At 44.2% G+C, this 23,483-nt stretch overlaps 8 protein-coding genes across 8 annotated transcripts; 2 read left to right on the top strand and 6 right to left on the bottom strand.

Annotated features, from left to right (window-relative positions):
- Positions 1 to 2,909: 2,909 nt before the first annotated feature.
- PADG_01482 (uncharacterized protein) lies at positions 2,910 to 7,721 on the top strand (the record flags this gene model as incomplete). The annotated part of the gene is made up of 15 exons (XM_010758628.1): positions 2,910 to 3,031; positions 3,106 to 3,178; positions 3,334 to 3,473; positions 3,951 to 4,007; positions 4,139 to 4,273; positions 4,478 to 4,904; positions 4,985 to 5,010; positions 5,075 to 5,185; positions 5,245 to 5,782; positions 5,844 to 5,945; positions 6,105 to 6,176; positions 6,233 to 6,367; positions 6,427 to 6,518; positions 6,808 to 7,071; positions 7,136 to 7,721. 15 exons carry the CDS (start codon positions 2,910 to 2,912, stop codon positions 7,719 to 7,721), a joined length of 2,880 nt encoding a protein of 959 aa, XP_010756930.1.
- Positions 7,722 to 10,323: 2,602 nt separating this feature from the next.
- PADG_01483 (isocitrate lyase) lies at positions 10,324 to 12,303 on the bottom strand (the record flags this gene model as incomplete). The annotated part of the gene is made up of 5 exons (XM_010759166.1): positions 10,324 to 10,681; positions 10,773 to 11,325; positions 11,437 to 11,779; positions 11,841 to 11,996; positions 12,100 to 12,303. The coding sequence occupies 5 exons, from the start codon at positions 12,301 to 12,303 to the stop codon at positions 10,324 to 10,326; spliced, it is 1,614 nt and encodes a 537-aa protein (XP_010757468.1).
- Positions 12,304 to 14,234: 1,931 nt separating this feature from the next.
- PADG_01484 (neutral trehalase) lies at positions 14,235 to 16,804 on the bottom strand (the record flags this gene model as incomplete). The annotated part of the gene is made up of 6 exons (XM_010758629.1): positions 14,235 to 14,388; positions 14,483 to 16,227; positions 16,283 to 16,290; positions 16,312 to 16,422; positions 16,487 to 16,559; positions 16,655 to 16,804. The coding sequence occupies 6 exons, from the start codon at positions 16,802 to 16,804 to the stop codon at positions 14,235 to 14,237; spliced, it is 2,241 nt and encodes a 746-aa protein (XP_010756931.1).
- Positions 16,805 to 17,642: 838 nt separating this feature from the next.
- PADG_11276 (uncharacterized protein) lies at positions 17,643 to 18,209 on the bottom strand (the record flags this gene model as incomplete). Its single annotated transcript, XM_010759537.1, has 1 exon — positions 17,643 to 18,209. The coding sequence occupies one exon, from the start codon at positions 18,207 to 18,209 to the stop codon at positions 17,643 to 17,645; it is 567 nt and encodes a 188-aa protein (XP_010757839.1).
- A 143-nt stretch (positions 18,210 to 18,352) lies between these two features.
- Positions 18,353 to 18,867, bottom strand: PADG_11277 (uncharacterized protein; the record flags this gene model as incomplete). Its single annotated transcript, XM_010759538.1, has 2 exons — positions 18,353 to 18,422; positions 18,446 to 18,867. The coding sequence occupies 2 exons, from the start codon at positions 18,865 to 18,867 to the stop codon at positions 18,353 to 18,355; spliced, it is 492 nt and encodes a 163-aa protein (XP_010757840.1).
- Positions 18,868 to 19,063: 196 nt separating this feature from the next.
- PADG_11278 (uncharacterized protein) lies at positions 19,064 to 19,968 on the bottom strand (the record flags this gene model as incomplete). Its single annotated transcript, XM_010759539.1, has 2 exons — positions 19,064 to 19,505; positions 19,907 to 19,968. The coding sequence occupies 2 exons, from the start codon at positions 19,966 to 19,968 to the stop codon at positions 19,064 to 19,066; spliced, it is 504 nt and encodes a 167-aa protein (XP_010757841.1).
- A 984-nt stretch (positions 19,969 to 20,952) lies between these two features.
- Positions 20,953 to 22,097, bottom strand: PADG_01486 (uncharacterized protein; the record flags this gene model as incomplete). The annotated part of the gene is made up of 5 exons (XM_010759167.1): positions 20,953 to 21,172; positions 21,238 to 21,497; positions 21,601 to 21,644; positions 21,770 to 22,004; positions 22,074 to 22,097. 5 exons carry the CDS (start codon positions 22,095 to 22,097, stop codon positions 20,953 to 20,955), a joined length of 783 nt encoding a protein of 260 aa, XP_010757469.1.
- A 356-nt stretch (positions 22,098 to 22,453) lies between these two features.
- On the top strand, positions 22,454 to 23,395 carry PADG_01487 (uncharacterized protein; the record flags this gene model as incomplete). The annotated part of the gene is made up of 1 exon (XM_010759168.1): positions 22,454 to 23,395. One exon carries the CDS (start codon positions 22,454 to 22,456, stop codon positions 23,393 to 23,395), a length of 942 nt encoding a protein of 313 aa, XP_010757470.1.
- Between the last annotated feature and the right edge of the window lie 88 nt (positions 23,396 to 23,483).

Here is a 23,483-nt window from a genome sequence, read left to right on the forward strand (position 1 = left end):
TTGAACATGAATTCCAAATTGCGGAAGGTCTGTAGTTCCATTCTCAAGAGAAAAAGATCCCTACCTCGGATGGTTGGTAGTGTGACTAGCATCCGACCTGGGAGGAAATGAATGAAACTCCTGTGACGCTTGAATGTCATGTTCTATTTTTGGAGCATGCCAAAGTTAGTTGCTAGCCGTGTAGTGTAAGTATATAAACCACGTGATATAGTTAGAGGGCCTTTGCCCAAGAATTGACTCTGCTGCTCTATCATGGTCTTCTTCTTCTTCTTCTTCTTCTTCTTCTTCTTCTAAAAATATGGACTCCAAACATTGCTTGCGCCCAATCACTATAATTGTTGCTGAGTCTTGTGTGTGTCGCTGCCCATTCCCGGGATGATACTACGTCTGCTGGCATCTAATATCATAATCTGACTGTTTTCTCCTCTACCACATTCTCTCGTCAATTGTCCCACATCGACATTGATGTGGAACTGCCATTTCCCCAGTGTTCAACGGTCACATTTCAAGTTTAATTTTGTCTGGTGGCAACGGGGCCATTAGCAAATACGACCCACCTGCTCTCCAACTGGCTGCAAATCTGGAACGCAACCCTGGATGCAGCACGGAGGGCTTGATTTCATAGAGCTCCCAGCGCGAGAGAAAGTTGATTGTTGACATCTCGCATTAAGGGTGATATAGCCGAAAACAGCCTCCCTTCCCTAGAACGTAGGAACTAAGTTAAGATAGTTTATTGTATTACAAATCCCTACTCTCCCCGCTATCTTCAACCCGGTCGGCTAGGATTGTCGGATTGGTAACAACAAGATCATGAGGGGACCTTATGACATAATCGTGGATTTGAACAAGCATCTGATAGCCTGTAGTTCGATTCTAGATGCTTGCTGATAGGTCTGTGATTTTAGATTTGCATTCCACGGTTGTACTTGTGCCTTTCTTCGCACACGCGGATCTAAACCAAGAAAGGCATTCATTCACGATGGCAGAGAAACCTAGAAAGGGGGTTTCCGGAGTTTCTACTCCTCTCCAGAAACAGACCATTTATTGTGGTCACTAATATATTTGGATAACAAAACATAATCTCCAAAATTAGCTTTTACATTCCCTCAAGCGTGGTGACGCTTGAGGAAGCTTAAGTGCATCATCAACTTGGAGAGCACTCCACTGCTATAGCCAGTTGATTGATATAAATTTTTGCTAAGCCCCACAGGGCCGAAAGTGGGGGGGGGGGGGGGGGTTGGGTTTATGCTCTGGTAGAGGACATATTCCGGTTCTCTACTAACTATGAACACCTTTGGATGGAACTAGAGAAATCCGCCGCTAGGAATGTGCTGCCAACTATGGATATGAACAGTTCGGTTTCTTGTATCAACCACGAATGTTTCTGGACGGTGGGGAACATGCAACTATCGCTTTGTTTTTCAGTCCTTACTCTCTCCTTTTTTGCTTGCGAGAGAAGTCCTTATGTCAGTATGAAGTTAGTTGAATAACATTCCACAGGACATGAGGTAACTACCATGGTTAATAACTGAGAGATCCTGGCTTCGCGACCCTGGTGATATTCAAGCTCCTAGCTGCGGGACTTTAGTCAATAGAGAGAACCGACTGGATGCACCCGCATGTTCGGGTTCAGCATTCATGATTTTCTGTGTTAGCAGGCATTTCAAATCCAGCGGGCATAGATCAATCCAAGTATATTTAAATAGCTTTAAGCCTCAGTGATCGGACCTGTTGGTTGCATTGGGCGATTGTATGGGATGGGCGACGCAATGGTACCCCAGTACATTGCTGGAGGATTGAGCTGGAGGGTACCAAACTTGCGTACAGCGCTCACAAGACTCAAGAAGTCTCCGATGTTATATACACCACATTATCGACCATTGGAACGTGGGAAATCTTAATATTTTGGACAGTTGGATCTTGTTGAAAAGTTTAAAAAGGGGGTCAACATACCCCGTCCATGAAATCCCGGTGATTCAAGCACTTGTCCCGTATGAGCACCCTGGATGCTCTGCAAGATATGGCGATTCTGAACAAGCGTGTATTTTAGCCCAACTCAAATAGTAGGGTTATAACCTGACAGCATTAGGACAATCTCATTCAAAGGCTAATTATGGCACATCACACACGAGCTGACGTACTTGTCAAAGATTAGCCGAGGGACTCGAATTGGCACCCAGGACTTGCCTGTTGATCGGTGTCCCAGCAGATTGTTTGTATAGCTAGCTACGGTGGAATTCAATGAAGAGGTCACCAGATTGTATACTTCTTCAATATACACAATATGTGACTGCACTTTCTTGATTAATATAACTGTTCTCACAGAGATGAGTGCTCATTGATGCCGGAGTTTATGCACAAAAAATATACTTTGTCCGTCGTTTCGGCTTTCCAAGTTTTATCTCACATGCTTTTTTCCCTCCCCCGCTTTCACCGGAGTGGCCAGGAAAGAACAGATGGTAAAGGTGTTTGAGAATGTTGGTTGATTTGTAGGGTGAGAGAGAGTTTTTGTGATTAGTGAACTAATTTCTAAAAATGTTTAGCTCCTCAAGATTCACTTTTTCCTCACTTGAAATGTGGAATCTGGCCTACGTTTTAGCTATGCGCAGTGAGTAGCCTTTTTTTGGACAATAATTAGCTATTCCATATTCTCCACTAAGTTGACAAATAAACTATCTGCAACAACTCAACAAACAATCTGGAAATGGAGGCTAACCAGAGCTGGCCCAACTCTACGCCCGCAGCATGTTGGTAATATACACATGCACTTCTCCTTTTCCATGTATGACACGAAGTAACCCCCCAATCAAATATCAAATGCAGATGACGAATTCCGAATATGGAGAGCAAAGTTACAAGAAGTTTAGCTCGATTGACCGAAGCCGTTTTTAGAACCTTGGGAACAAATCATGGGAGTGACCAAAATAGGACCAGGGAGATCTATTTTTAGAGATCCAGATTCTGACGACGGAAAATGGCACGTTCTAGTGGATTGGCATCGAGCCAATGGAAAATCTTCATCCACATTAAGGTGCGGCTTAATCGGAAAGGCCCCGCTCATCCATCATTGTTCCGGATTTAGCACATCGAACCATTCCAAAATAGATCAAGTGATTCCTATGGTCTTGCGCTTGAACAAAATCGACTTAACAGCAAGAATGATATTGATTTCAACTTGGTACGCCCCAGAAACACTGTTCACGGTACATATTCTCTTAATCGCAGAGGAGGACGGGACACATAATAGAGGTGGAACTTTTGCAAGTTCGTGCGTAGGGAGGAATTTGGTTGGGGGGGGGGGGGGGGGGAAATCCAAATCTCGTAGAGAAGCAGTCCGATCTCGGGGATCACGCGTGTTTCAAAAATCTTGATATACCTGGTCATATCTTCCCCGAACGACCTCCTCATGGCTCCAAATATGCAGTAACCTGTGTCTCAGGAAACGGCCCAATGTCCCAGGGGTTTGAATGCATGTAAGGAGCAACAAGAAGAAGTATATAGACGGCGGATGCGCCCTTGCAAGGGAATCCGCTGTGGGATTTTCCAGAGCAGCAACTAAATCTGGAAACATCCAATAATACGGAAGGACTGATCTAGAGCGGACCGCTGAGCTATACCTGATAAAGCCGAACTGGGGTGATGATGATGATGATGATGATAATAATAATAATAATAATAATAATAATAGTAACTGAGATAGGTCATAAAGGGCATAGCATCATGCACCCTATTGTTGTTTTTAGTTTTAAAGTTATCACGCCATTAAATCGAGTATGCCGGGCGACGTGTTTAAGTGGCTGCAACCCAAAAAAACTATGGGGTTAATTCCGAGGGAAAACCACGCCAATCGTCGACATCCCTCCCTGGTTTGTTTCAACTCCCTTGCTCCAACAGCTGCCCTTCACACTCTTGTCGGGCCCGCGCAATCTTCTGACCGGCCATTGGCCCAGGAACCGAGACCTGGCAACCTTCTGCCCCAAAGAGGTTAGCTCCCCGGCGCCTCAGCCGTAAGCGTGAACTTTTTTTTTTACCGCACAGATCGGCTTAGTTTCCATTTCAGGCGGCGGTTAGTTTGGCCCTTTGGAAGCTAGCGGGCTTTTGGCGCTGGCACACACCAACTACGCCCTATACGTTTTAGTGCCTCCTATGCCACAATCGGTTCCTGGGCAACCGGGATTCCCGCTATATATCCCGCCCACTTTTCGCTTGCTTCTGAAGATTTCCCTCTTCTTCTGGCTGAGCAAGTGCCATTTGGTCCAATCCCTGACGCTAAGTTTGTTTCTATTTTTATTGAATTTCCCTATTTGTGTTTTCCTTTTTCTTTTTTTTTTTTTTCTTTTCTTTTTCTTTTCTTTTTAATTCCAGCTCCTGAACTTTTTTAATACTCCCAAAACCAAGTTGTCACCCCTGGTGCAGCCTGTGACCCCGACTCTATGAGCTGTGCAGAAGTTGTTGTTCTCAGATATTCCTGTTTCAGACCTGAAACATCTGCAAGACTCTTCCCTCATTTCTCCTCCGGGTCCAGTGAGCGCCCGCAGGTGACGGGAAAAATGGCAACGGAGTCCACTTTGGGGCGCCAAGCTTCTGGGGATCTGCTGTCAGCCGTGCCAAGGATCTCGCCTCCCCGGACCCAAAGCTTTAATTCTGCCGCCACACTCACACGCATAAGTAGCGAGTCTTTGCCGGACATCGTTCATATCCAAAGTTCTCCCGGATCGCCGAATTCTCTAGCATCGCAATATATATCGACTGCAGCAGCAGCAGCAGCCACTATGTTCAACCCAAGACACCAACGATCTGTCTCCGATTATGGTCCTGTCACATACACTCCAAGGACACACAAAGTGAGTAAGGCAAAGAAAGGGAAACTAGTCCATCGATGTGAATATCCAGGGTGCAATAAGGTATGACATTGATGTATATGATGGTCCATATGCACACCATTTGTGCCTGGCACACTTGCTAACTTCTTCGCTATTAAAAGCTCTTCTCAAGAGCCGAACACGTACGGTAAGCTTTTTACCCTACATCAGAGGCCGTTTTGAATCAGGATTGCCAACACTCCTCTCTTCAGGCGCCATGCGTCGAAACATGATCCAGCCGCCGTTATTCGATGCGAGGTAGAAGGGTGTGGCAAGACATTCACTCGCAAAGATTTGCGTGTGCGGCATATGGAAAACAAACAGTATGTATATATATCGTCGTCCATCAGGATTTTTGGCGAAGCTAAAGTTATGGCTTCAGCAGCGATATACTGGGTTCTCGGACAGCCAGCCTTCGTAGTGATCGTCACTTGACATCGAGCCCAGCCACCACGGCTTCAGAGCCCCATGGTCTCATGTCACCTGTGCCATTTCATCACCGGCATGCGTCTGTTCCAGCAGTGTCCCATGAGGCGAATTCAATGTCGATTGGTTCCCTGGTGCAACCGGGGACACAGCCCGATTTTGGGAATGAGTACTCGGTGTCGGTGTGGAGCGAGAATGAGAGCGACTTGGCTAGGGGGGGAATATTTTCAGCTTTGCCTCATGTCAATTCTGATGATGCCATATACTCTTCGCCTGATAGTTGCCAGTCTCCGTCACCTGATGTACACCCTTTTCGGTTCCCGCAGCATACCCCAATCATGGACCAGTCTTTCTCGGAATCATTTTATCACCCACAATTGGCCGGGCCGTCTCTCACGTTGGCCTCTACAGTTTCCGACTGGACTCCCCTGGAGGCAGGGGCCACCACATCACAGATGTTGCCTCTCTCCGTTGAAGGTGATATCCTTCAAACGGTATGTGAAACCCGCCCATTATTACCGTCACTGGGTGCCTCTGTAACTGATTTCCACTCAGCCATACCAGTTCCAATACTCTTCTCCGGACTGCTGGACGGAGATGAGTGGTATGCCATGCGACGCACACGTACTTCCACCCCCAGTCTCATTGCAGGAAATGGTATCCTGGAAGTGATCAACACCGTTAAGTAGCAGGATTGCTTCGACTACTATTGGGAGAATTTTCACCCTCTCTTTCCCTATCGTCCATTGCCCTACCTTCTTCGCGGCAGAGCCTAACCCCTTGATGTCCTGCGCCATGATAGCGATTGGGCTGTAGTACGATTCGCGGCCTAACGCAAAAGAGAACTCTCTAACCCTGTTAGAGGCATGTCTTAATCTTCTCTCACAGGTAAATTGCACACATGAAGAAACATTCGACAGGCCATTCTAATGTTTTCACGACAGAGAAAACCAATAACAATACGCTCTCCAATATCTGATATATTCACGCTGTATTTCTACTTGAATACCTCTCGAAATATCGATCCAGGAGAGCTGATGTTACGATATCTCCTCGTTTTTAAGAGTTTATATGGCGCTGTAAGTTATTGATTGCGTGTTATCAACCATACGTGGCATCCGCTGATATCTGGAAACAGTTTATTCAAAATCGCCATTTGGCATCAAAGAACCCACTTGCTGTCTTCAATACCCTTTCCGACGACGAAATGCCAGACGGCCTGACGAAAGCGTATCACTTTTGGGCAGAAAATGAAACAAGAAGAAGAGTATTACAAGCCTGCTTTCTTCTTGACGTGCAACAGTCGACCCTTTTTCAGCAGCCACTAGCTTTTCTCCAACTAAATATCGGGCCACTCATGTCACACTCTCGAAATGCAGAAAAACTTGACTTGCCTTTTCCATGCCAAGCAGAATTATGGAAATGTAGAGGGATCGAAGAATGGACACGGCGCGCCAGGGAATTTGAGCAATTAAACTTTGTCTCATGCTATGGAGCACGTTATTTGCCAAAGTGACAGCGCTTTGGCTCTTGATCCATTCCGGTCGAATCTCATTCTCTCCTATGTCTTGCTTACCAATATGCGATCGACGGATTTGGAGCTGTCGCTAGAGCCGTTTATCGAGAGGTTGCGACAAGGAAAGACCGAAAAGCATCACATGGAACGGACCGAACCTCCTGGTTCTTCAAGGAAATTAAACCATACACTTCTTGCATACCACACTCTCCTCGCCGCATATCGTACTCCATTGAAAGCTCTTCTGATAGTTAGCGGCGAATCTTGGTTATTTAATCGAAAGATTGCGCAGGAAGCAGAATTCCAGAATGCCAAGGAAAAAATGCCGCAGGTGGGTGTCCGACACTGGTGAGCTGAAAAAGGCAGTTTGGCACGCAGTGCGGGTCCTGGAACACGCAATCGACGATCCAGAATTGGGATGTAACCAAGATTCAAATATTCCTAATTCTGGTCTTTGCAATTGTTTCGCTTGTCTCAACGCCAGAGAGGATTGTTCTGTTCCAGTGATGCCAGAGGGCCATTGTCCCCATGTCCCATTTCCAGCACCAGTATATCCAGAAGCCACCGCAACCCTCACAACAGCTAATGGAGCCAAGGCAATCACCTCATTGCATGCCAACTGGGTTTTGTACATATGTGGGCTCATATGTTGGGCCTATGTCATGGATAATATAACGCCAGCGACAGATGACTCTGCGCTTCCTCCAGTTTTCCTGAAATCCTATATTTCTATATTTACGCTCCTTGCGCCATCGTGGTCCCAAATATCACGCAGCTCCATACCTGATCACACTCGGCGCAATACCAGCGGGCTACTTGAATACATACGCACTAGATGGCTACAGGCCTCAGGCGGGCTCCTGAACGAAGGAGAGATGGTCGTACGCCGACTCACCGAGCAGCGGAAATCCAAATAGAGACAGCGAAAAGCGAATGTGGAAATTTTGATTTTAAATCTCCGTTTGTAATGAATATTACTAAGATATTGGCCTCGATTACATTTATGTTCTGATTCTACTACAGATAGATACCCTTACCTTAAACATGGTTGCTAGCTGTTGTTTTAACTCATAGTTATTTTATATACCTTTGTTGAACTCCTCTACAGTTCTTGTAGTCTTCCTTCTATTTATCCTAATTCTTGGCTGCACATTTATTATATATACATTATTCCGTTATGTGTGTATGAGGTTATGATTTTCTCTCTTAACAGATCATAGTTGAGATATTTCTTCTGATATTTCTTCGGTCAGTTTCTCTAATATTTTATCTGATACTGCTTTCATTGTCTTAGTATTAATGATTATTTTCCAGAACTTTACTCAAATCTCATTCCGCACTTAATATTTTCCCCTACATTTACTCTTCGTATCATTGAAGAACTCGAATGCCTTCAGCATTCAGCCTGAAACGGCTCTGTACTCCCGTACTATGTATTATTATGTATGACATTACTCTACTTTCCTCTTCTAATGTCATAACATCCATTGTAGAGATTGAACGGGATAATTTATGGTTAATTTTAAGAGTCAGAAAGATTGTCTAAGAAAAAGCGTCTCAGCAATTGATAGAACCCTCACAACATCAACTATCATATCTCATTCCCTTGTATGCGAATAGAGTACATTTGACTTCCCTTATTCCTGTTAACTTTTTACTCCATGTAAGATGGCCATGTTTGTTTGTGGCTCTAATTTCCGGTTGAAATAAATTTGAACTTACTACACGTGAGAGTGCAGAACAAGCTTCTCAAACCCCAAAATTTTCACCATCGCAATGAGAATTGGTAACAAAATACTATGTTGTTTTTAGATTATTTTATAGCAATTTCTTGCCAAAACCATAGAATTCGATCTTCAGGAAGGATCTAAGCCACAAGCGCTAAATCTAAATATAAAGTTTGTGGGGTAGTTAATGGGCTAAAATTAGGAACCTAAACCTAAATTTAGCACAAATTCTAATTAACAAGTGTGGGAAACACATGCAAGATTCTCCATTTTTGTTCGCCTTGTTCCTTATTGCTTCCACCTTTTCCCCCAAGTCAAGGTTAGTTTATCCGTCAGCATGTCTCTACAGAGTTTCAGGCTCTGTCATATTATCCAGAAATGCACTCAATGGGAGGGAGACCTGATGGTCGTTGTAGCTTGTGACCTAAATGTATCAGATTCACATTTAGTACTTACTTTAGCTATTACCAGTGCTTGATGAATTTAAGCTATCCCAAAGGACAAAGGACAGGATAGCAGAGCTAGCTTCCTGAGCGAATTTTGGCCTATTACTTCCAACTTTCACAGCTAAAACATTGTTCTGAAAATAATGATGGATTATTTTATATTTAGGAGTCTATATGAGAAGGTGCACGTGCCTGTCCATAAATGTGTACGCTACAAGGACATTGAAAGCTTTCAGGAACCCAATTTGCTTTTCTCTCAAGATCAAAGCGTGGCATGTTACTAGTGTCGATATTTCACGCTGGCATATCTTGAATCGTCCTCTATAGAAGTTGCTGTCCCTGCCCAAAATATGAAGAAGTCATCATCATTGCAGGAGAGTAATTGCAAGAGCCCCATGAGTTCAATGAATGGCCCGAGGGTGGGGGAAAGATCCACAGCTCTTTCAGGACCACCGGGACCAATGGTTGGTTTTACGTGCTTCATTTCTTGTATCATACCCCCTACAGCTCAACGGTACGACAGTTGAAAATGGTAGTTTCATGTCTCCACATGAGCTTCCAATTAGTTACGTTAACTCTCTTCCGCTCTAACTATGATGCCCCATTTTCTAGATATTCCTAATTTTGGGAACCTTGACTGTAAACCGCTCTTATTATTTCAGACACGAAAGAGCATGTCTGCGCCTGTTCCGTTGACGGTGTTGAGAGCTTCTCAAAGGAATATGAGACACAAACGACAGCTAACGACAAAAAAGGATCGCATGAGCATGTAGGATTTTTTTTTTTTTTCGAATCAGGTTCTATACGCTCTACATCAAGACGTATGATTTCTCGGGTGATTTCAGAACGGCTCGTCTACCCCACATCTCAGTTCAAAACTCTGAAATGAAAATTTAGTGACGTATGCCTACCTGCGTCATAAACTTCATTTCCATTGAACCCTTCACCTGAACGCAAGTTTTTGTTGCTTTGAAGTTATGGCAAGTGTCTGGTAGTTAATTAACTGTGGGTACCTTTGATAATAAGCGACAATGTGACAGAAAAGAAGTGGAGAAAAACGAAGCAAAACTGTGCAAATGCGAATCGACAAAGGCATCTGGAACAGCAAATCGATTCGATTCGATGATGCAGTGCACAGTATATACACGCCTAGGTAGGTATATAGCGAGTACAGGAAAATGATTTTTAAGAAACTCTCCACTCATCCTAGCATGTTTTTTCAGTGCCAACAAAGCTGCATTAGCTGCTAAAAATACAAACAACAAAAAATTTAAGTCCCAAAATTTTATATACATTACAGAAGAAAACTACAGGAAATACAGTCGAGGAAACAATGGTTACCTCATCTATTTGAATTGATCTTCGGTGACGCCTTTGCCCATGGCGCTGGTGCTGCTGATACCGCCACTGACCATCTTCAACAGCTCGTCAACATAGTTGGCACCACTCCATTTCTGGTGGGTAACGACATCAATTCCATTTTCCATCTCGGGCTCCTGGACTAGTTCGCCATAGGCGCGCATGCCATTTGTGGAGTAGGCCTTGGCAAACTGGTCAGAGATAAGGGCAGTGGTGTGGAGACCGGCAAGGGTGATGAATTGCCAGGCATAACCCAGCTCGCCCAGACGGCGGATGTAGGTCTCCTGCTCGCCACGTGGCATGGCGGCCTTCCAGTTGAAGGATGGGGAAAGGTTGTAAGCGAGCCTGTTGGGAGGAAATGTGAGCAACAGTGAATAAGTTTTAACCAGTTTATGAAATGGGCAATCGGGAGGGAAAGGTGCAGCAGTGGACATACTTCTGTTCAGGCCACACAGCGTGGACCCCTTCAGCAAACTCCTTTGCCTGGGCATAGTCGGGCAATTTACTCTCCATCCAGATAAGATCGGCAAATGGGGCGTAGGCAATGGCACGGTTGACGGCACACTGGGTACCGCCACGGTAGCGGTAGAAGCCCTCCCGAGTTCTAGCAGCATCCCAGTCAAAATAGGTATCTGAAGCGGTGATCTTCTTGGCGATGGCACGGGCTTCAGTATTGCTCTTGCCCTTGACGCTGCGGAGGAATCCATCGATAACAGCCTGCTTGTTGGGAATAGAAGATGCCTTGATTTGGTCAACAACTGCCTCGGAGAAAAGCTTTAGGCCCGCCTCAGCATTCCACTTGTCCTCAATTGCCTGGAGATCCGCTCCGTTCTTGCCTGCTTGCTCAGCAACAATCATCAGATCATTGAGGGGTTTGATATTAGGATTTGTTGAGCCAATAATGAAAGCATGGTCCCGGGGATCAATAGTCGATGTGATCAGGGTTGCCGCTTCGGAATCAGTCCGAGCAACAGCCAGGAGGTCGGTTCCTGCAAAAAGAGAAAGAAAAGAAAAGAAAAGAAAAGAAAAAAGTCAATACACTGCATCTAGTTTCCAAATGAAAAAAAAAATTTGAATACGGATCTCTGGATATGGCTCACCCATAATATCAGCCTGGGCTCGGATGGCAACAAGTCTGTTGATATGCTCGCTGATAGGGACTAAGACCTTGCCAGCCATATGGCCGCACTTCTTGGTTCCAGGGGCCTGATCCTCAATATGAATGCCAGCAGCTCCCCGCTCGATGAACAATTTGGTCAGCTTCATGACAGCGGTCAATCCACCATGACCAGTATCCGCATCGGCAATAATTGGCCTCAAGTAATCGATGTTGGGAAGCGAGGCGCGTTGGGACTTAGGAGCCCTCAATCTTTCCTCGCGCTGTTTACGGTCATGGAAGAGCTGTGCCATCCATAGCTGGTTGACCTTGTTGGGGACAGTGTTCTATAGCAATCAGCATGCAGTATGATATAATCTTTAGAGCTAGGTTAAAAGGATGACTCACCATTGGGTAATCTGCAAGGTCTGGAGAGGGCTCGTCAGTTGACGATGCTGTAGAAGAGCTCTGCCAGCCAGAGACGTAGACCGTATCGAGATATTTGACCATCTGGGTGAGCATTGTGGGTTCGAGACAGCCATAAGTGAAGCTGGCAGTTTTGTTCTGTGAAAAAAAAAAAAAAATTAAAAATTAAAAATTAAAACCAATAATGAGCATTCGTCGCGATAGCGATATTGTGATATCTGCAACCCAGATCCCAGCATACCTTGAAACGCTCTTCCAGAATCCCCCAAAGCTTTTTGCTCTGGACATTTGATGGATATTCAATCTTCAAGTTTCCCCGCTTCGCAACGATCTGCTCTGCGGTGAACGGGCGCTTGGTATACCGCCATCTTGAGTCCTGCCACCATTCTTTGACGGCCTGGACTTCAGCCCAGTATTTCTGATCTTCTTGCTCGATAGAATTCATTGCAAACGTTTATTTACGAGCTTGGCTTGGTAATTCGAAAATCGCAGTTAGAAGAACCTCCTAAAAGTCTTCAATACAGGGAACGAAGTGTATTTAATATCAACTTTTAACCGACGTCACTGGCAAAGATGTGACCAATGGGAGACTCGGAGGGAAAATCACTTGTCTCGGCAAATCGTGACTGGGATTAAATCCAGATGTATCAAACCTGAAAACAGTTTTTTCAACGAAATCTAGTGCAAGGGAAAGGGAATTTAGGATAGGGCAAGGGAAAAAAGAAAAGCAGAAAATATATGACCAGCACGCAACAACGACAATTGCCATTAATTAGTCAGCTTTTGAAGCAAAACTTTTCCCGAGGCAAAAGGCGACGAAGGAATCATCCCAGTGGCTTGTTGTTGGAATACGGCAAAGCGTTCCGAGATAAATATAAAGATTTTCGTACTGGCGTCGGCGAACCCACCCGGCGGCGCCGAAGTCAATCTTCAAGAGAGCCTGATTGGAACTCGAGTTTCAATAAGGGGAGTTTGTAGGAGGGTTTTGATATAGCAGGATTTTCATCCTCGGCCCAATGGAACGGGACAGGAAAACACGCGCCATGGCGGAACCCCGTTCAAAGAAGAAAAAAATCAACATAATTCGGGCATATGCCCGGCCTTCTGCTGTGCTTGACATGCAAATGGCCTGCCTCGTAGCCATGGATTTTTTGATGAGAGGCTTTGAGTTTGCCATCCACGGTTGATGTGAAGGTGAGGCTGCAAAAGGGTTGACCAAGCTCGTAAGTTTACGGTATTTTACTCCTCTGCAAAGCCCAATCTGCCTGGCAACAGTAGCCATAACATTACCATTACATAAAATACCTTCCTAGCGGATAACTACGACTTTTTGCTTATGTCTTTGCTGTGTTTCTCTGGCAAATGCGCCTGTCAACAACCAGCAGCTCATTCATTCACCAACAACTTTGTATTCTCCCATCCGGATCGGCCACAGGATATCCATTGCGGTGTGAACAGAACAGTGGCACAGCGGGCCCCTCTAGGCAGAGTATGATTGATGTCTTGCACTGTTAGTATCGACATCCAAAACACAAGCCAAGGCATCCCCATTCCCTGGACCCCATTTAGCACTCTTTGAAGACCACCATTTTCAAGAAATGTGCTACGTGTAGCTCATCCACACGAGAACAAATCGGGAGCCGGCCCGGGATTGACTCGGTTCGCTTCGGTGACATCCCTATTCGCGCAGTCTCGCATAGGCTTCAGGTTTGAACGCCCAATCGGTTCTATGCGTTTAGGAAATGACGGATATGGTGAAATCCCTGGACTTTGAGAGTGCATATGAAAAATCTTGGAAGCGTCGAAATTGATCAAGACGTTCTTTTCAGATGCATTATTTTGCCCGGAAGCTTGGCCCAGCTTCAGCTAACTAACCAAAACGGACCAAGTGGAAGATGCTTCTGCCTTTCAGGTGCCTCGACCAGCGGTTTCAATCGATTTCTCGAAAATGTTTCGAATATCTACGTAGAAATGAATCCTGGGCATCAATTGGAGCTACACGAAGCTTTGTATTTATTCTTGGGAGCAATATATTTTTTTTAAGCAAAAACAGGCCCACTTACGACCATGTGTATGTAATTTTGGTAATGATGTAACTAGGCTTTTACTTTGATCTAAATCTGCTGTTGACCACTTGACTCTGTAGTCTTGAGCAGATACTTCCTCAGTGTGCAGTCATTGCCATTATGTTGTTATATAGTTGGAAGATTTGTTTTAATTCACTTAGCACAGAGTTGACATATCTTTCTTCTGTGGTATTGCTGTGTTATAGAAAATAAATTAAATTTACATCAGTAAGTAAAAATTTAAACTCTCTACGAAAATTGAGATTTGTAAAATTCTGTCATTTAACAAGTGATTGGGGCATTGGAAAGTTCATGCATTAGTCGGATGATCCCAACTGGGGGTTGCCCATTGGACTGTGGCTCTGCTGAAGGTCTCATATGGAGTGCATGCACCCAGGGCACGTCTCATATGAGCGTTAAGGAATTCCAGACCATAGACGAAACTTGCATTAACCCAGCCGAATCTGATGGGGAAAAAAAATAGCTTGTTAGCACGATATTAATCTGAACATAAAAGAAAATGGCCAACAAGGGGGTTATATAGCGGTGGTCACTCACCCTTCCCGAGAAACGCCCTTAAAATCTCCTCCTTGATTCCCATACTCAGCTTCCACTTTATGGGGATCGATAGGACGGGTAATATCGTACTTTTCTACCACAGCGCCGTTAAAATCTACAAATGCTTTTATAATCATGTACAGCCACTTATAGGCCAGTCTCTCTGCGTCTTCCTGGTATCCATAACGGATAAGTCCTGACCACGCCAGCATCTGCTGCGGCGCCCACCCGTATGGATAGTCCCACTGTCTGTTGGGCCTATCGATGCCAACAACGCCCCTAGACTTTTCAGTTCCTGATACCAGTCCTCCATATACTTCGAATTTGGGAAGCGCCTCACTGACAAGTCTTGACGCTTGGCGGGGGCTTGCAACTCCAGCCCACATCGTCCAAAAGGTTGTGGCGCTCTCGTAGTCTGTTATCTCTTGCTTAACGGTGTTGTAGTCGAAATACATCCCTTTTCCTTCATCCCATAAATATTTATCCATCGCTAGCTTTCTGCGTTTCGCCCGGCGATCCCACACCGCTGATGATTCGAACCCCTTTTCAGCGTTTTGGGTTGTCCTATACTCGGGAGGAATGGCAAGTTTATCATCGAAAAAGTGACGGAGGGTTCGGGCAATGTCGACTTCGTATTTATAGAGCAAAGAATTTAGATCAACTGTAGCAAGATTGGCACAAACATTCTCAAGGCGATAGCTGGTGTCATGTCCGGACTCCCTCACAGCGCGATCGTGAAGGAAATACTCATCCAGCTCGGGATCCTTAATTTCCCCATTGTTGTAACCCTTGACAAATTCTTCAAAAGTTATGCCCAATTTCTCTGCATGAGGGAGTAATAGATGGTAGAAATGCGAGGGCTCTGTCTCGGGAGGAACTCCAAGGCCGGTTGGTCGGTACCGGGACAACCCCGTAATGGGATCGTATCTTGGCTCCGCCATCCATACCGAATAGTATTCCTTGATAGCAGACAACATCGCCGTTCGAAGGAAATCCTTTGCATCGGGCTCCGCTTTAATGCGATCAAACACCCGAAGAGCCATGTCGGTGAGGAATGGAGGCTGGGATCGGCACAGGTAGTAGGAGCGGTTGGCGTTGAGGATCTTCCCATAATGCTTAATGCAAAAGCAAAAATTTACAACCATACTCTTCGCTAGATCCACACGATCATTTACCATGAGTCCCAGTGATTCCATGTAGCTGTCCCATCCATAGAACTCGTTGAATCTACCTCCAGGCACAACGAAAGGGACACCCTTCAAGTCTTTCATCCCCGAGTTCGGGTTTGTATATTCCTCCACAGCCAACGCAAGGAGACCAGGTTTATCATTTAAGTTCTTAACGTACTCAGCGGTAGGCTCTCCTTCTGGGAGATATTGAACATCCAAGCGTAAATCTGGCTCGGATTCGGCAATTCGCCTGTAGTATTCGTACTGTTCAGGAGCTCCAGGGGGCACATAGATCCGGGGAACGGGGTCAGGAGTCCAGTCCTTCGGATCTTTTGCAACAGCTGCAATATTGGAACCGTCAATCCGGCGTGTAAGTGCATTCCAGAACGACTTTTCCACGAAACGCGATAGTCTTGCAACAGGGTTCTCATTCAGGCGCATCTCGTCAAGTACGATGTGCTTTCGCCCGTAGTCCTTTGCGAGAGTGAGTTCCTGAAGAAGGTTCGAAATCATATATGTACCCCGCAAATCAAATCGATTGTAACCAGATGATGCCGCGGTGCCCACGGAAAATACCTAAAAAAAAAATAAAATAAAAAAAAAACTTGTGAGCAACAATCCCTCCTGAAACTGTATCCGCTGTTCAGCTTGCCTTAGGACCCTGATCTTCTATCGTTATTTGCGCATTGTTATCTGTATCTTCACGCTCCAGCAACGTCTCCAATGTGACATCGACATCGATAAGGAATTTGCGAGAATGTGACCGTTCGTCTATGGTCCGCCATTAGCATCGGAAGCGTAGAAGCGACAAAAAAAGCAGCAAACAATTATTTACCATGACTCGTGCGTCTTGGTGGAGTTTTCCCGATAAAATCATGCAGATCGGAGAAGTCAAATCGTTTCAGGCTCTGTGACTGAAGTTAGGATCCCTCGCACACAAAGTGGTATTCGATTGAAAGGAGAATGAATTGTCTGGAATATGGATATCCAAATTGACACTAACAGATGACAGTGTCCTTCGATGAGCCTGAGCTTGTCTCCTTAGATGTTCCTCCTCGCCATAATATACGTCAGGTTCGGAAAATGGGTCTGCACTGGAAGAGTGCGAACCACGGCGCAGATGTGAAGAATGGACCTCTGCTGGCAAGGTCATTATCCAATGTATAACTCAAAGGGAGTGTGAGGCGGGGGCCGCTGAGGAATTTCGACTCCGTTGGAAGGTCCGTATCTTAACAGGAGCACCGTGTAGAAGAAACTGGCGTTGAGAACTTGGAGGCGAGAGTTAAGAATAGTTATCTATATGAAACTTTAATGGCAGAGTGGCGCCGTTAAAACATAACTCAATTCTGTATAAGTCGAACAGAAAAACCCTAAGATGATTGTTGATGGCATTTCGAACTCAGGTGCAACAATGTTAAAGCTCTAGTTAACTAGTTAACTAATTGGTTAAAACAACATTTACGAATTTCCCAACTGACTCGCTACCAGATTGAAACATGGAACAAAATTCACCAACCTACCTGCTTAGGCGTCACAATGAAATTAAAGAAACTCTATAAGAAATGAGGGAAAGATTGAAATGTCCAATTACTGTTTTAAGGTTTGAAAAATAAAGGAATTACCTCTATTCATGAAGCAGCAAGACTATATGATATTCCACACTTCACTCTTATTGATTGATATGACTGTTCTTCACATACAAGCTTACAGGCAAATTCACATTGATTGATTAAAGCTGAAGAGAAAATACTTGTTCAATAGTGCTGAGTCTGGTCAAACTAGAATTTCCTCTTATTGTGAAGAATATGTGGGATGGTTGGTCTTGAGGACTGGCCAGCAAACTGATATACGCGAACATCACGTGAGGTGGTGCGGCTACCGGGCGGTATGCCCGACACCCCCGCACACACCAACGGGCGAGATGTCTCCGCGTATTCAAAGCTAGCTATCCTATCCTAGAATCTAGCTAAAACATGCTATATACAAATTGTTTAAACACTGCTGTGCGTAAAGGCCGTTCCTGTCCGCCGCCATTTTTTCTGTGGGAATCCAGTTGGTTTGTTAAATTGAACACTAGATTCATTGACTGTCGCCATCGCGTCTCCATAATCATGGAATTGGGTGATATGATTGACCACTTTGGACGCATGGTGGACATCATTTTTCAAATCTTGTTCAACAATCTTATAGATGGAGTTTTGTGGTGTACGAATTGCATTAAATATGGCACCTTTTGGAGCATGAATGATGAAATATGATGGGGTGGATGAGGAAAGTTCAAATCTGAAGCCTTGATCTTTTAGCTTCACAAATGACAACAGGTTGACAGTGAGATTCAGGATCCAATGCACATCACAGACCATGACATCTCCAACTTCTGATTCTAGGAGGATATCCCCTATCTTCTTAACCTGTCTCTGACCTCCATCAGCCATGCTCACTTTAAGGTTCCCCTTGAATGACTTTGGACGTGTCATCAAATGCCTTTCACCACTCATATGAAAACTGGCACCAGTGTAAAGATACCGTTGGGGCTTTGATGATATTTCAGATGACATAGATAGAGCAACTGCTGAGTTGGCACAAGGTTGAGAAGCAAGAAGATCATCATTGTGTCATCAGCTTTGTCTTCTGTATCTCTATTTTTGCCTCTGTCCTTATCCTTCTTTCCACTATCATCAGTGTTTTTGATAATCTTTTTCTATTCATCTCCCTCCATTGATTGGATGCCAGCTCTGGGTGCAGATGCCAACAAGTTTTGGTTGTATGGCCTGTGTGCTTGCAGATTTCACACTTCATGAATGTGGATGCACCTGGCTGATGATTCCTGTCATTGGTGGCTGTGTTGGCCAGTAGAGTCTTACATTCAGAGTGTTTGATCTTGCTTGTATGATTGGTGAGTTGTTTCATTAGATCATCAATGTCCATATTGGTGATTGAATCTTGGCCTGCTGCATAGAAGTCATCCAGGTGAGTCTTCACAAAGGCTCTCTGATGATCTTGTAGGCCATTGAGGAAGAGATCATGGTAAAAGTCATCAGTTTTGATGGTTAATTCCTTATGGCGTGTGACAAGATAGTGAAACCTTCTCTGGTAGGCAAGATAATCATTATCTTTGACAAACGAGATTGAGAGCTCTTTCATAACATTCATACACTTCTCTGCCAATGAGACAGCATATTCAATGCTAAATCTTCTGCCATAGAGCAGCTGCATTGTCTGATTGCAACACTTCAATTGTTGTTCATACAGAGCCTAGTAGAGACTGCAACATTTGACAGTACAGAGCATTCATGTGCACTATTCAATGTTCCTTCTCTAACGTATCAGTGTGCTGAGGTGGTTCATGTTGATTCTTTGTAAGAATGTCAGTGCCATCAATGACCTCTGTGTCTGCAAGGATTCCTATCCTTCAGTCTTGATAGTTGGTCCCATTAAATGTGGTCACAGCTTTCATATCCATCACAGCCTGCACTTCTTTTTGATATTCGCGTATCTCCTGTTTTAGAGTATATGCAGGGGCATTCTCATTGATTTGAGTGTTCTGTTGTATAGCCATCATCTGCTGGCAAAATGCAAACAAATCAGCTGCAGTCATGGTGATCATGCCACTTGCATTAGAGGTGGGTGTAGGGATAGTGGTAGACATGGGAGATGGAGTCTCATCATCCAATTCATGACGTGCAGGTCTTTTTCTCAGATCACAGCTGGAACTAGCTTCCTCAATTGCTTCCTCTGCCAATGCATATTCAGTTTCTCCTTCATCTGCTGAGCTAGGCTCTGGCACCTGGTCATGCTCTTCTTCATACACCGGGGGAAATGAGCCTTGGGGCGTTGATTGAGAACGTAAGGATCTTTTTCATTCTGATTTGGGGGTAGGAGGTAATCTGCTCATTTGATCATAATGCAAATGCTGATTCTTCAAAGAACATGATCACTTCTTGCAACCAGACAATGTTCATGTGGAATCTTCTGATTTTGTTGCAAAAAGAGCCTTCTTTTATAGAATTGATGTCGAACTCAACTAATAGTAAAGTGGTGTTTTGTTTTGATTCTAGAACGCAATCACTTATTGCAACCAGACAATAATCCTATGGAATCTTCTGATTTTGTTGCAAAAAGAGCCTTCTGTGGAATTGAAGTCAAACTCATCCAATAGCTATCAACGCAATGAAATTTTGAATAAAAAACTCATTTTTATCTCAAAAACGTGCAAACCGGGCTATATCCTGTGGGATGGGTGGTGCCAGCTAACTGATATACACGAACATCACGTGAGGTGGTGCGGCCACCGGGCGGTTTTGTTTTGAGAAACATACTATATCTTTTTATACTTTTATTCAATATATTATATGTAGCTTTTGAATATGAGTATTTTTATTATACTAAAGCAATTATATAAAATCTTAATTAAGTAACAAATATAACTTATAGAAATTGATGTCAATTTATTTAATTCTATTCAGATTAAACTATTTAAAAGTTTAATATTTAACTTTATATATTAATTTTCTTGGAGATCTAATTTAGCAACTTGCAGTTAATCTTAAATTCTTAAAACTTTTAGGTAGAAGATTATCATCACTACAATTATGAATAAGTAATACCAAAATATACTTGCTTTATATGAGAAAAGGAAAAATTATACAAGATTCAGAAGACTAATACAACATAAGATTTTCAATCATATGAATTTGAATCTTTTGTCTTCCAATGATGTTTGGAGGCTCTATAGAGATGTAGTGACTGTGAAACCATTGAACATATAAGAAGATATCCTAATCCTAATAGTTTAAATTTTAATGGAATTTCTTTGAATGTTGTTGTTAATTGCATTTTATTAAACACTTAATGCATGGTTTTGGTGGCCGGCTCGGTTGAAAGTGACCGGGTTCAGTTGGGAATTATGTCTAGTTAACTAGTTATGACCCCTTCTCCGTAGTTACGTGGCGAGGGGCGTCAGCAATGCCCCACTTTCGTCTTCATTATCCAACTTCTACCAGGGCATTGTAGATCAAAACTACTATTGCTGCGCAATGACGATTAGCTTCTAAAAAAGATTAAAATATGATAGATTCTGTGATTTAATCGAGAGTGACCTTGCTTTGCAGCGATGTCCCATCAAGTAACTAAAGAAGCAGTATGCGCGGCCGAATTGCTATGGATGCAAATTCTATGGTTGGAAATCTGTGGAATCGTACATGCAGCTCTATGTAAAATTAAAAAAAAAAATTAAAAAAAAAAAATTAAAAAAAAGGCTGACTTACAATCCCTTTATCAACGTCCGTGCTGAAATCCACACTACATCTTAGCAGCGATGACACTACCCCCGTCGAGCGATATCGTTGCGCCATTAACATAGGACCCAGCCTTACTGCTAAGGAAAAGACAAGCTCCGGCGACATCTTCTGGGGTTCCAATGCGACCCAACGGGATTCCCGATTCGATTACGTCTTTGAACTTCTTCAACGTTGCGGCCATCATCTTACTTTCAAATGGCCCACATGCTAGCGTGTTGGAACTACTTGCGAAAGTTAGCAAGCCAAAATGGTCCTGGGAAGCTGGGCTTTTCAGAAAGGGTCGCACGTTATATTCCGTCTTCCAAGATGGTGGGCTAGAACACGGCTGAGATGGTGTAGGCCAGCTTTGCTGGCGCTGTATGCATAGGTCTCGAGAGACGGGACTCTCAATCCATCGATGCTGCCAATGTTTATGATTCTTGCTGGGTCACCTTTAGAGGCTCCTTTCTCGAGAAGGGAAGTGAACAGTTGTGTCACTTCGAATACCCGTTGCAAATTGAGTGTCAAGACTCTTGTCCAGGCCGAGGATGGGTACTCATCATATGGCTAAAAATATGTTTTGTTCAGTATATAGTGCGATAATCCGAGCTCACATCTTAGGAACAACGATCTGCGGAGAGAAGGAGAAGATAAAACAAGGTATCCTTACCGCCCCCCAATTAGATCCTGCATTATTGATCAAGCAATTTAATTCTATAAATTTTAACAATCAGCAATTCGGAAACTGAAGGTCGAAGGCCAAATTGTCTTGAACATGGCCGCGGCAGAAATTTTAAAAGGGCGTCCAATTTAGTCAAGCATCTAAAAGAACAACGTACTGCTTTCTCTTTTCGAAAATTCTTCAAGGAGCATCTTGCACTCCTCCTCTTTGTATAGATTTGCTGGTATCCCAACAGCTTTTCCCTTTCCTAAGGCATTCAGCTCCTTCACTGCCTTGTCGCAAGCAGCAGCATCTCGACCGGTGATGTAAACAATAGCTCCATTGGTAACGAATCCCTCAGATATCATACGTCCAATGCCTTTGGCACCACCAGTAACTAAGACTACTTTACCCTTAAATTTAAATCCTGTTAGCAGATGTCAAAAGACTCCGGATCGAATGATTTGTATCCTTGCCTTAACATCGAAGAGGCTTGAGGAGTCCATTGTCAGCAGGTTCTCGGAAAGTACCAATTTTCAAACAACTTTCAAACAACAAGCTCTCAGCGTCCAGTGAAAATGTGGAAATACAAGGCAAAGTTGTTTAGGAATACTGAAAATATCCCAACAAGGTGAAAAGATGATAGAGCAGAAATTGTGTTCGTTACAAAGACAACACCTGGCTCCCTGGGCCGAGGTTGTCGGATATCGCAAAAACCTTAAATCCGTTATTTGTTTGAAACTAACCTTTAAATGCCACAACTTACACAGAGGGATTGAACCTATCAACATCTACAAGCATTCCCGGCAATAATATAGGGTCTGCACCAGGTCCTACGCTGTTGCCAGGCTCTTCAATAAAGATGGAGGAATTGCAAGCTAGACACAGAAAAGAGTTGAGGGATCTGCAAGGGCGCATCACGCAGATAAAAAAGTCCGCAACGAAAAAGACGCGCAAGGGTGTTAATGACCAGTGCGATCGCCTCTATCATGAATTACTTGAAAAGCAACGTGCTGAAATATCTGCTCTCCATGGCGATATGGAACCGCCTACAAGTGATCTTGACCGCCTCAACCTAGTTAACGGTGCGGGGGACTCAGAATACCCCTCCGAAAATGACAAAGAGAATTCGAACTCCCAAACAGCTCCCATTTCTACACCTGATACCCGGCTTGGCACCTCAGCACCTCCCAAAGAGACGACGCCCCAAAAGAAGCCAAATCGCCAGAAGGCACGCCTAGCCCGCCGTGCTGCAGAGCAGGAAGCCGAAGCTGCCAGAGCCGCAGAGGAAGCAGCCAGTCAGATGGACCACAGGGGCAACGAGAAGAAGAACATGGACGCAGCTTTCTCCCGTCTTGGATTAAAGGAGAAGGAAATTCGTCCCAACGGGCACTGCCTCTATGCCGCTGTTGCCACTCAGCTCGTTGACAACGGCATTCCGCTCAGGGAATCCATATCTGCGACTGAGTCCGGGGTCGGTGCTGTCGGATATCAAGCTGTGAGGGATGTAACGGCTAATTTTATTACAAATCACGCGGACGATTTCGCGCCATTTATCGAAGAATCACTGTCCCGGTATGTCCGCAAAATAAGAGACACTGCAGAGTGGGGCGGGCAACTGGAGCTACAGGCTATTTCGCAAGCATACGGCGTTCATATTAATGTGGTTCAAGGAGATGGACGAATAGAGAAGTTTGAGCCCCCAAATAGCAACGCCGGAGAAGAAAAGACAATATGGCTTGCCTACTATCGGCATTCTTATGGTTTGGGAGAACACTACAACGCTTTAGAAAAAGAGTCTTGAGAACCCGGCTTGTGCGATTTTAAGACTGTATTAAGTGGAGATTTTCAACGATGTTGTTAACATGTAACGGCATCTTTTGGAGCATCTT

This window comes from Paracoccidioides brasiliensis, assembly GCF_000150735.1.
Source record: "Paracoccidioides brasiliensis Pb18 unplaced genomic scaffold supercont2.2, whole genome shotgun sequence".
Classification (NCBI taxonomy): Eukaryota; Fungi; Ascomycota; class Eurotiomycetes; order Onygenales; family Ajellomycetaceae; genus Paracoccidioides; species Paracoccidioides brasiliensis.